At 39.2% G+C, this 13428-nt stretch overlaps 1 protein-coding gene across 1 annotated transcript in view; it reads right to left on the bottom strand.

The window, feature by feature from the left end:
- The window catches only part of LOC148815848 (NACHT, LRR and PYD domains-containing protein 3-like), a 124190-nt gene that overhangs the window by 55989 nt on the left and 54773 nt on the right, over positions 1–13428 (bottom strand). The window contains exon 7 of the mRNA XM_088904849.1: positions 8011–9757. Within this exon, the coding sequence (XP_088760975.1) occupies positions 8011–9757 (1747 nt within the window). The remainder of the gene's footprint in view (positions 1–8010; positions 9758–13428) is intronic.

The following is a 13428-nucleotide window of genomic DNA, read 5'->3' on the forward strand; positions in this document are numbered from 1 at the left end:
ATATTTTAAGTTCTGGACCTTAAAAAGTCTGAAAATGCTTATAGACCTTTCCCTATAGTATGTGTCTTCTAGCTTGAATAAAAAATAAAAATAAAAATTTGAGACAAACGGAACAAATCTAAAAAATTCTACATATTTTATTGTGAAGATCTGGAATGGTATTACTAAGTGTGTGGGCAACTGAAACGCTGGCATCTGAGTTCCGTACTAAAAAAAGTATTACAGTGGAAATTTTCCTGTTCTGTTAAAACTATTATAACATAAAATGGAAAATGTGTGTTTTTTCATCTGTTCATTTAGCAGTATTCACAAATAAATGTGCACTTTCCTTCACAAATCTGATGAGCCAAAGCTGAACAGTTTCCTTTTACCCGATTCAATTGGTTTTAGAAAACATATCTTCTGGACACTCGGTTAAAAACAAATTTCTTTCCTGAAAATTACATTTAACCCTAACCCTAAAGCAACTCTGGTGAACTTGGCCATATTTATGCTACTCAGACCTGACTACTGTTTCTGAATAGCAGTGCCATCAATTCAGATCACCATATGCCTTGTAATAAAATGAAGTTTCCCCATTTTTACTGTATGTTTTTTTATAACTTGCTATACATTAAGATTAATGTATAATGTATATTATTTTAATATATTTATGTTTATTTTAGTCTAGGATGAAACAATTGTCTTTTCTGATGTTTTCAAAACCTTTTCTCGTTCCCCATTTTCAGTGTTTACAGTTTGTGGTTTAGCCTCAGGGGGAGGGGCTGGCCTGTTGTATATAAAAGGGGGAGTGGTGATGAGAAAGTGGAGTCAGTCTTGCTGAGAGGCTCAAAGGAAGCACTGGCTTAGTGAATTATTAAAGGGCTTTAAAGCTGTTTTCAAATGAATTACATGAAGCCAATTTAAATTTCAAGGTAGACTGTCAACTCTCATAGTTGACATATTTCAATTCTGATGTTATTAGCTCTGATTTATTATTAGGGTCAATAATTTTGGTCTACATGATTGAGAGGATGGGAGCACGATGGAGCAGGGGTGAGCACTGTTGTCTTGAAGCGCTGGGGCCCTGAGTTTAGTTAACGGAGTGCTATCTGCATGGAGTCTGCATGTTCCCATAGATTTCCTCCAGGTGTTTCTGTTCCCTCCCACAGTCAAAAGACATACAGTACTAGTGGGTTAATTAATTAATTATTTTTTGTGTGTCCTGTGATGGACTGGTGTTCTGAAAAGTGTTCTGACCAGTGTATCCTGCCTTGTACCCATTGCTTGCTGGGTTAGGCTCTGTTTCTCCTGAGACCCTGTATAATAGCAGTTCCCAGTCCTGGTGTGGAACACACTCAGACCACCACAGCTACAGCTCTATCAAGGTCAAAGACTGGGCCTGTACATCGTCAATGGAAGGACCAAAGGGGATTTTTTAGAAAGGTTTGGTTACAGCTCAGCACTGGGCAACAGTGTGGTGAACTATGGCCAGTGGACCCCTCTGCTATAAGCACCTTCCCTGTCTTACCACAAACTCTTCTCTCTGACAACAGTCACATCATACTGTACCTCAAGAGAGCAAACCTGCATAGACACACTCACACAGCCCAGCAAGCCATATGACCTTAACCTGTGATACAGATGGGCTACAAACATTCAGCAATAGGCTGAGAATGAAGAACACATTCAGCAATAGATACACTAGACTTGAAATTAAATTTTAAAAGAGTACAAAACACATTCAAAAAAAATAACAAAAGAATGTTTCATTCAAGCTGCAGAAATACAAGAAAAGCACCGTGAGAACCAAAAACACAGACAACCACACAATCCAGATCTATGCCAGATGCTTTGGGATGGTGAAACACTACAAACACATCCTAAATAACTGAATAAATGCACAATGACAATTCTCAAATCAAGAAGTCAATTATTTAAAACTAGTTTGCAAAAAACGGAATACTTTAAATGCAGAAAAAGCAAAAGAATTGGGCATCCAAAATGGATCAGTTTGGAAAACCCATTTTGAAAATCTCATCCCAAATACAGAATCATTAGGCCAAAACAACATAGAAGAAAAAACTAATAACATTTGAAATGGCTATTAAAAACAAGTTAAACCCTTCAGACACTCTGATCACAGAACAAGACCTGCTAGACAAACTCCAGGCCCTCAGATCATGACAGGTCTGTGACCAAGATGGAGCGGACAGATACTGAAGATACTGAGACACAGCTGCTTGGAATTTCAGCAGGTCCTGCTCAAACTCTTCAACCTTGTACTGAGAGCCAGGTGTTTCCCTGAGGTGTGCAGTCAAGCACTGATCACCCACATCTATACATTTGGAGACAGGCTTGACCCTTAATACTACCAGGGCACCTGTGTGAACATTAAAATGGGGAAGATATTCTGCAGTATCATGGAAGCCCAAATAATGACCTCCTTTTATAAGTGTCCTCAGTAATAGTGTAGCAGTGTAACAGACTGGCATCCTACCAAACTGCTGCACACATAACATTTACACCCTGCAAACACTTAAAAACAAACATGTCCACCAAAAAACAAAATTAAAATATTTATCTGCTTTAATAATTAAAAATAGATTCATTTTGGCATGAAGTTTTACAAATGTCTTCACTGTGGAGTAAGAACTAAAGTCTATGATGTAATTATGGCAAAGGACAGAACATGTACAGAACATGTGCACAGAGAAAATCTAAACAAAAGAACAGAATTCTTCACTCAGGCTTGTGGAGTGAGACTGGGCTATAGCCTGAGCCCAACACTGCTCAATATCTATATCAGCTAGATGTGCTGGAACAGTCTGCAGCCCCTGGCCTCACACTGCAAACACAGATATCAAATTCCTGCTCCATGCTGATGACCTGGTCCTGCTGTTGCCCACAGAACAGGGGCTACAGCAGATTCCAGCACTACTGGAGTAGTACTGTAAAACCTGGACACCAACAATCTGAACAAGACAAGAATCATGGTTTTAAAGAAGAAAGACAGATCTCAGGAAAACAGGCCCCACTTTACATTGAAAGCCACACTGGAACACAACCAGCTAAAATACCTTGAGCTGACGATCAGTTCATGAAGGACTTTTCACCTGACAGTGAGGGAGCAGAAGGAGAAGGCGCATAAGGCTTCCCAGATTGTATTGGCTTAATCACCTCTATCACCTCACACACTGAGATAGGATTGTCAAGACTGTTTTTTAAATCAGTAGCAATTGGGGGAACAAGCATCCAGCTAGTAGATATCAACAATGGATTCTGGGGTGAATATAGTAATAGTGTTTAAATCTCTCATTAATATAATTGGAATCTGTGGTGACAGAACTGTTCTCAGCCCAAATCACAGAAATTAGTTGAGGTGCCCAACACTGCTGCAAGTGGTGTGCCAGACATTTCCCAGAAGACACTATGTTGAGAGAATGTGGAGGGAATTTCATCAAGAGATTTGACTTCATGGGTGCTGAGTAAGTCAAATTCAGTTCTCAGCTTTAGATGTTCCTTAAGCCACTGAGGAGTGGGAGTAGCTGAGCATTGTTTAGTAAGTTCCATTTCTCCTTTCTTTTTATTTTTTTTTAGCATTGAGTATAAAATCATCTGACTCACACCAATGCTTTTAGGGTTCCCAGAGAGTGTCTTTAGACTGTCAATTGTATTTTTAATATCTAAGAGGAAAGATCTAGTGATTCACAAATTTAACAAAGTCATTATCTGAAAGCAATAATATTTAATTGCCCCAAGGGTTCAAAGGAGGCTTGTGCTGAGAAATGTTTTTCAGTGATATCTGGAGCGTTGTCAAAGACCACTATAACATTGTATGCCAAATGTATTCATATAGTCTGTGCCTGGTTCACGATACAACATTGGTGACATTCAGAGTGTCGGCTGCCTCTCTGCCTCTCCAGCCCCTCCTCCACACCAACCACCTGAACTGGTTGATGCCTCCCCATGGGTATCCACTCTGGTAGTGACCAGGAGGAAGACAGGAGGCCTGTGAATCTGTGTGGACCTGAACGCAGTGAATAAAGCTGCTATACCAGACAAGCACCCAATCCCCACAGTGGAGGAGCTCACTACACAATTCTTCAGCTTCTTTGTCTTCACAAAATTTACTTCAGGTTAGTCTCCACCCTTACAGCTGGAATCTCAGCTTTCATCATTCACTCTGATGTCCTTGGCTACAGGAGAGCCTTTCATACTAAGCTTCCACCTCAGCTCTTTCCAGAAGATGATGATAATAATAATAATAATCATAATAATAATAATAATACCTTACACTTACATAGCACTTTTTATATTGCGACGGCAGCCAAAGTGCACCAGTACACTCCCCACGCCACAGCTCTCAGTGGGGAGGAGAGCAGAGTGATGAACCCAGTTCAGAGATGGGGGTTATTACGAGGCCATGATGGGTAAGGGCCAATGGCAAATTTGGCCAGAACACTGGGGTTACACCCCTACTCTTTTCAAAAAACACCCTGGGATTTTTTATGACCACAGAGAGTCAGGACCTTGGTTTTACCTCTTATCTGAAGTACAGTACCTTTTCACAGTATAGTGTCCCCATCTCTATACTGGGGCATTAGGACCCACAGAGAATTCAGGGTGAGCACCCCCTACTGGTTTCTTCCAGCAGTAACCTTAGCTTTCTCTGGAGGCCTCCCATCCTGCTACTGGCCAGGCTCAAACTTGCTGAGCTTCAGTATGTTGCCAGTTGTGGGCTGCAGGGTGATATAGCTGCTGGCGTGAGAGTTAGAGTCAAACAGTGGTGCTGGGATCTGTTGCTGAGGCAAAGATCTGACAGGAACATTGAAACACTGTTCAGGAACTGTGAATCCTGCCGCCTAAGCGGTAAAACATTGGCCCCTGCACCACCTCCTCTCCAGCTGGACATCTGTGGATCCAGCATACCCCATGGCCTAGGATCTGCACACAAAATGGCCAGAAGTGGCCTCCACTGGATCGGTCACTATTGAAGCGGTCACTGACTTCCTGGATTCCCTCTTTGCCCAGTAGGCCATCACCACTGACAATGGGCTGCAGTCTGTGTCTGCTGAGTTTGAGTTTTGGTTGACCGGGGCATACGACACACCTGTAACTTGTAACATTTAATACACTTGTAACTTATTGGTGAATGGGAGGGGTACAGCTAAATCAGACGCTCAAAAATGACATCATGGGCTAATGGCTGAGGGCCACTCCTTCCTTGAGCAGGATCAAGTAGGCACTGACCGGGGTGACAGTGTTTGCTCTTTGTGTTTTGCTTGTTATTTTTTTAACTGAGTTCTCCTTATACGTATTAAGGAGCACGCAGCGTCCATTTCCTGCGGTGACTGAGGAAGGCAAACCTTCCCCCGCCCATTATTACTACTCTCTACAGAAGCACCACTGAGAGCACCTTGACCAGTTGTATTGCTGTTTGGTTTGGGAATTGCAACGCTTTAGACCACAGGACCCTGCAACGAATTGTGGAAACAGCTGAAAAGACCATTGGAGCCTCCCTCCCTTCCATTTCTGTCATCTATCACAAACGCTGCATACACAGGGCCTCCAGTATAGTAGATGATCCCTCCCACCCCTACCATAAACTCTTTGATGGTTACTAATATGGATGGTTACTAATACCAGTACCGAAGGAATTCACTGTGAGCTGCCTCAATGACTACAGATCAGTATCCTTGATGTCTATTATTATTAAAGTTTTTGAATGACTTATAGCCAACTTCCTGTCTAACATGCACGTGGACCTGAGCCAGTTAGCCTATAGAGCAAACAGGTCAGTGGAGGATGCACTCTCACTGGGGCTCCATGACGTATTTCAAGATCTAGAAGCAGCCAGATCATCTTTATTGACTACAGTTCTGCTTTTAACATGATCATACAATTCATACATGAGTTCCCAGAGCTACTGTAGTCACTTAACCAAAATATAATTTGATCTTCCTTTATGAAATCAATCTGAAAATACAGACTTTTGCCAATTTACTAAATCTATCTGGTTGAGTAGAATCACTTTGAGAAACAGACTCCTGTTCATGCTGCAACAGTGAAAAGCACTGCTCTTCAGTTTAAACCGTGTAAATCTGCAAATGTATATTAATGCTAAAGACCATGATGGTCATACTGCAACATGACCTGTCTCATTGAAATTCTCATGATATCAAATCCCTCTTTTTTCATGTTTCATCTGTCACACTCCTCCTCCTCCTTTTTTCCCCCTTCTCACTCTGCAGGGGTCCCAGTGTCCTCATCATCAAAGAGGAGAAGAAGGGGGAGGAGGAAGATTGTTGTAGAATATCAAAATATCAAACAAAGTTTGTAATTTTTGTCTTATTAATTCCTCTTTCTTATTTTAAATTTTAATTATAAAATGTATTATGCATAGTGGCTTTAATGATTAGTATTTAAAAACAAACATGCATTTAAAAACCTCAACTGTGATTTCTGCTTAAGGGCATCTTTAAATTCTCTGACTCTCTCTGAACATCTGGTACAACTGTTTTTTACTCACAGTATTCACAACTTGCTAACTATTTTGTTAAATAGTATAAGTCAGTATAGTACACATTATAGTATTTTACTACTGAAGGAAGAGTCTTTCTTTGATAATAAAATCCTCCATTGGTCAGGAATTGAGCCCGAGAGCTGTCTCACAGGTGAAAATTCTACCACTTAACGTAAACATCACTCAGTTCACAAGCCTTTCATTTTCCATTACAACAATAAAAACAGCAAAATGTAATTAAAACAAGCATATTTCCAAAATAACCACAGGTGACTGAGTTAAACAATTCCATACCAATGATTATGAAAAATGTAGAATAAGCAATCACTACCAGCTATATATATTGTATTTCATGTATAAATATATATATTTCAGACAGCAGCCATATTTTAAATAATAAATTAATATTGTTAATGATGTTAAGAAACTTATTATTTTCAGATATAAAAAATTCCCTTTAGTTACATGATTGGATATTAATATTCTATATTAAGTGCATTTAAAGAAATAAGGCAACAGATTAAATAAAGCTAATGTTTTCACTAATGTCTAATACACTACAAGTTCCACCTATCAATCTTCTTTGGCCAGTGATCTTTCTGTGGGCGGTGTACTGCAGTGTGGTATAGGGGCTTCATCTGTACAGTCTTGCCTGCTTCAGGCTGTAGCAAGTCTGACTTGTGCAATATCTACAGACACAAACTAGTCAGAGACAAGACAGTTTTCAGAAGGAATGCAATTCCTACCTTCAGCTGTCATTCATTCTTAAATCATTTTACTGGATGATTTAAACCTTCAATATTCCAGCTCACAACGTTAACTGTATTAATTTGATTAATTGCAATTTAGTATGAGGTATATTATAAAATACACTAGCCAATGGGGGAGAGTGATATAGTGGAATTTACAATATCCAAATAATTAAAAAACTAGACCATAAAATAAACAGAAAAAAGTTAGAAAGAAAACAAAATCCCTACAGCCTCTCCCAGCCCAACCCAACCCCTTTCCAAAACAGCTGCCTTGGAAACAAATAGCACACGGAGGTCTCGAAACTGGCATGAACCCTGGCTGCCCGCAGCACCGATTCCCTGACTTCATACAGATGAAAGCACATGATGACAGAGCGAGGCCCTGGACTGTGCACATGAGAACGGGGCTCAGTACATTTTTTCCCACAGGTCCAAAAAAGAAAGAAAAAAACTCAGAGAAGAAATAGTAACATGATACATTACACCTGCAGCTGGAGTGTCTGAAGGATGAACTGTAAGCATTTCACTTGGCAAACTGCCTTTAGCTTTATATTTAGACATTGTACAATAGAATCAATAACAAATAATTTAAAAAAGTAAAAAATAGTTAATTGTGGGATTTAATGTTGAAAAATAAAAAGTGTGCTAGAGTATAAGGTGAATATATCTACTTCACTTCACTGAGTACCAGCCAGAAGTCCCCTCACAGGGACAGTTTGGACCTTGTATGTGAAGTAAATCTGAGGTACTTACCTAATGGTTTTTGTTATCTTTGCCACAGGAAGCAATTTCCGTACACACTCCTCTGATGTAGCATATTCACTCATGTTGAAGACATCAATCTCTTTCTCAGACAGGAGTAAGAAATAGGCGAGTGCTGAACACTGGGAAGGTGAGAGCCTTTGTCCTGTACGTTTTACTTTATCCAGAGTCACATTGAACACATCCATTAAAGACTTGTCCTTCAATTCTCTCAGACAGTGGAAAAGGTTAAAGCATCTTTCAAGAGAGGACGTTTCTCTAATGAGTTTCTTGATGTGTTCTGTTGTTTTCTGGATGTCACTGGAGTGATCTTGTGTGTGTGACAGAAATCCCTTCAAAAGCTCCTGGTTGTTCTCCATTCCCATTCCCAAAAGGAATCGGACAAACAGGTCAAGGTGACCAGTCCTGCTCTGGATGGCCCTTCCCAGGACAACTTCATTCAAACTGAACAGTGTTGAAGCTGGTGGGTTTCCTTTCTCCAGTGGGTTAATATTGCTGTTTTGATGGGAACCTAGAACATACAGAGCTGCATAATACTCCTGGACAGTCAGGTGTAAAAAGGAGTACACCTTTTCCTGAAATAAGACTGAATCTTGTTTGAATATTTCCTTGAACAACCCTGAGTGAAGTGAACAGTTGTTAAGATCAATGTTGTACTTTTTCAGATCTTTGTCATTGAACACAATGATGTTTTTCTCCAGACTTTCAAATGCCAGCTTTCCCAGCTTCAGAATTGCTTCGTGATGTGACTTGAGGACATTTTCTTTCTCTTCTTTCTCTTCCTTTGCTGTCAGTAAGACAAGCAGAAAGTTTGTATAGAACTCTGTCAGAGTTCTTGGACTCTCCCTGTTCTCTTCCAATGTGTGCTCCAGAATAGTAACTACAATCCAGCAGAAAACAGGGACATGACACATCATGTAAAGACTCCTCTGTGTCTTTAAATGTGAAATAATTCTGTCTGCTAGAGCTCTTTTCTTACACTTCTTTCTGATGTATTCTTCCTTCTGCTGGTCTTCAAACCCCTGGACCTCTGTCATCCTGCTGATGAGCTCTGGAGGGATCAGACCTGCTGCAGCCGTTCTGGAAGTGATCCAGATGGAGGCGTCAACAGGAAAGTTACCATTGATGAGGTTTATTATCAATATGTCCACTGAAGTTGTTTTTTTCACATCAGACCAGATCTGGTTTCTTCTAAAGTTTAAAGGATGTCTGCTTCCATCCAGACCATCAAAGATGAACAGGACTTTACAAAAGTCTAAAATATTAGCAGATGATTTAATTTCTGGGCAGAAACACTGAACAAGTTCCTGTAAACTCATTTCTGATTTGATCAAATTCAATTTACAGAATGGAAGAAAAAAAATAAAATCGAAATCCTGGTTATCTTTTCCAGTAGCCCAGTTGAGAATGAATTTTTGCACAGAGAATGTTTTCCCGATGCCAGCGACTCCCTTCATCAGTACAGTTCTGATGGGTCTTGTCTGTCCTGGCAGTGGCTTGAAAATATCGCTGCACTTGATGGAGCGGATCTCTGATTTTGTGATTTTGGAGACGGTCTCTACCTGCATGACCTCATGTCCATGGTTCACCTCAACACAGCTGCCCTCAGTTATCCACATGTGTGTAAAGACATCATTGAGGAGGGTCTGCTCTCCTGGCTTAGCAATTCCCTCAGACACAACTTCAAACTTCCTCTTTAGAGCTTCCTTGTGTTTGTCTTTCAGTGTCTGCAGCCACCCTGAAACAGACAGAACACATGATAATAAAGACACAGTCTGAGGCTGCAGGAGAAACACTGGCAGTGTATTGATAGATCTCTTATAGGGGCACCAGCTATTGAGGTTTAAATTTGCAAGAGTAAGACACAATCAGAACAGATGGACACAGATAATGTCCAGTCACAGACACAGTCCATCAGAGCTCCAGGCAGCAACTACTCATTTTTAATGTCCCTCTGATAGTCATGTTCTGCTCTCTCACAGCCTTACAGACTCACCCTATCATAAGGAGAGTTTCCACACAGTGGATATTTCCATTCCTAAGAATGAAGACTAGTTCTGCCCTACTCTAGATATCGGAAAGCTGAGCTGAAATTAATTCATGATGTTGACAGACCATTGCGGCAAAAGCCAAATGTGTCATAATATTTACTGGAATACACTATTCTTAAAAAAATATTTAAAATATGCATTCACTGAATTGATGTGATAATTGAATTTATTGGAACAATTAGAAATTGGTACAGTAAAAGCAATATTTGCACATGGATTAAAAGTACACAATAAATGATTTATTAATACAGTAACAGAATGTGCACAGTAAACACACTACAAGAGTACATATACAGTGTCTATAGAACTCCCTTGAAAAATTGTCAACTTTCGTTGCCTTATAGTTTGGACCTGACATCCTACCTTCAACATCCAATATGAAAAATATTCTGCAACATTTTTAGCAAACAAATAGTAGATAAGAGTCCACCCACTTATAGCAGTGATTCTAAATTAGCTCACATGTACCCAATTACTTTCAGAATCACATGTATTTGATTGATAAAAATAAAGTAACAGTACAGTAACACACAGGAGAAATATAGTCAATTATAATGAAACTCAAGAAACAAGGTTGGGTGAACACAGTAAATCCTTGGTTTAACAGACTAATAGGGGGAAGGTGTCCATTATTGTTGAATGTCTGTTAAATCGCAGTGACTTTTTTCAACCCAAAACACACAATTATATATAGATTATACTAAAATATTTGTTTTCTGTTTCATTTGACTTATTTTTTTTTAAGAATTACAATCATCACTATGAAAATTGTCATATGTCATAAATATACAGCACAAGCTCTATATTTAATGTGTCATAAATATACTGTACTGTATAAGATTCACTGAAACATATGAAACCCATCAAGCACGTGACTCAGCCTTATAATGCACCACTGATATTCCTGAATTTTATTTTTCAAACTATTTTAATCTTATTTTAATATTTGTGAATTCCTTCATTATTGCAGGGAAAGGAAAGGCATTTCTGATTTTACAAACAGTTTGAGAAGCCTGTCAAACTGAGGGTTTACTGTACCTGCAAACAGGACCAACCCTGGGCACAGGTGAACTACCTGGAGACCTGAGATCACCAGGCGACCCCTCGATGTGCAAGGCAACATATTGTTTCATTATACATATTTAAATGTGAGTACATAATTCCCTTTAATGGCTCTTTCTGTTGCTGCTGTGCTAGACTAGGCTGTTATGTTAATGTTTGTTAGTTAAATTATAATTTAGCAGCATCGCTACACCAGAAGCAAACCAAGTTTCTTCCCCCTAAAGAGTGACTTGATCGGACCCGCAGTCGCCCTCTGTGCATAGAGACTTTCTTCTAGTCAGCTGCACTACTAGTAGGTCCCTGAGAGAGACACTGTCGAGCACATCGCCACAGCACAAATTTGTCAGACTCTGATCTGCACCCGACTGGTTGGCTGGGTGCCAGAGGAACTATTGAATGGCGCAGTAATTATACGCAGCTGCTAGCTGGTCTTTGGTGTCCGTTTCGAGAAATACGAATCAGTATCTGGATAAGTAAGCCCAATGTTCTTCCTTGCATCTCGAGAATTCGTTACCTCAACACAAGTTGATATCATGAGCAATGTATTTACTTCTGAGTATCTAATGTAGAAGTGGTATTAATGAAACTGATTAACGATAATATAGCCAAATGGTATACTGAAGCATATTCTTTGTTTGTATCTCTTTGTGTTTTGTATCTCTTCGTGATTATATACCTTGCACTTTGATAACCCTCACAGTAAGATCTACCATCTGTATCCAGGCAGACTGTTACTGTATATGTTTTATATGCACAATTCATGTACAGATGCAGCCATTCAAAGTGCGCGGTACAGACACGTACCGGAGGTAATTGGCTACGGTGTCGCGCATTGTGATGCAAGATGACGCGCGGTACCGCGGTACGTGATTGGTTGACCGACAGGGGCACTCGTGGTCCGTTGGTCTGTCGTAGAAAGACTTACAGTAAACGTCTTTACTGTGCCCGTTGTAGATATTGAATTTTACCACTGAAGGGAAATCTTAGTAGCTGAGCATAAAAAGAATAGGAGCATACTGTAACGCGTGTGAAGGCCATAAACGATATTAATTTTGGAACATAAACATACAGTGTATAGCTGGTCTTGGTACTTTAAAGAAAAAATACACACCAGTATTCCATTTCTCCCTAAACATTTTAAGCATCAAAGTCTTTAACTAAAGAGATACCAGAGTCAACAAGCATACTTTTAGAATTTGATTAAAAGGGAATATAATATGGAATCGCGTATCTAACAAAATTAATAACGATATAATTATATTCATGTACCGCAACACAAGAATAGTACACGCTGTACATTGTCTGTCGATAATGTTTCTGTAGTGCTTTTTCAGTACTCTGCATGCGACCTTGCCAGTGGCGCTGTGGGTTAGGTTCCTGACTCCCATGTCACATGGTCTGTGATTAAATCCCACTGGAACTGATTTTTTTTTTAACAAACATTTCTTTGAAAAAATGAAACGTTTCCCTTGGTCAGAGATTAAATAAAACCTCACTCACACCAAACAAATTTATATTTCTAAATATCACAACATGATCGGATTTAAGTCTTTTTAATAACAATGAATAGTCACCTATGCGTTACAAAATAAACATTTATATTGATTTGAATCCCGTTTTGATTTAAATCGTAAACGCGTGTTTAAATATATGTGTTTAAAGGCGATATATAAAAGCGCTGATTCTTATGGAATGTGTTCCGCTGGGGATTCAAAAAATTAATTTTTTTTAATCGCGTATCTAAGGAAAATAGCAGTATAACTTTGTTCATGCACATCATTATACAGTATCTCATTTTGTATTTCTATAAAAAAAATCGTTTGCCCAGCCACTATTGTTGTTATTGTTTTTATCCTGTAAAGCGCTTTGAGGAGCACAGCTTTCTCACCACTTAGATTACTTTTTGACACCATCCTTACACAAAGCAGAAACTGATTGTATTTTCCGATGACATACTGTACAAGTGCAAAGATTACAGATTTTAATCGTCTTTTTTCTGAACCAGGGAAAATCTGATCATGTTTCTCTATAACAATAATAAAAAACTTTATTTTACATATCACCTTTAAAACTGGCATCTCAAAACAATACAGTAGATGTAAACCACAGATTACAAAGTAAATACCCAGACAAACGCAAACGCATTTTTAATAAAATGCTTTCATTCATTCAACAGAGAGAGAGCGTAAAACCTGGGTGTAACAGCTGTTCCTTTTTCTGATCACTCGCTCTCTGAGATACATGGGAATCCAGGCTTTTTTATCAACGCTTTCTTTTCCGTATACCAGATCTTATG

Source organism: Atractosteus spatula, chromosome 24 (assembly GCF_055471065.1).
Source record: "Atractosteus spatula isolate fAtrSpa1 chromosome 24, fAtrSpa1.hap1, whole genome shotgun sequence".
In the NCBI taxonomy this organism is placed as follows: domain Eukaryota; kingdom Metazoa; phylum Chordata; class Actinopteri; order Semionotiformes; family Lepisosteidae; genus Atractosteus; species Atractosteus spatula.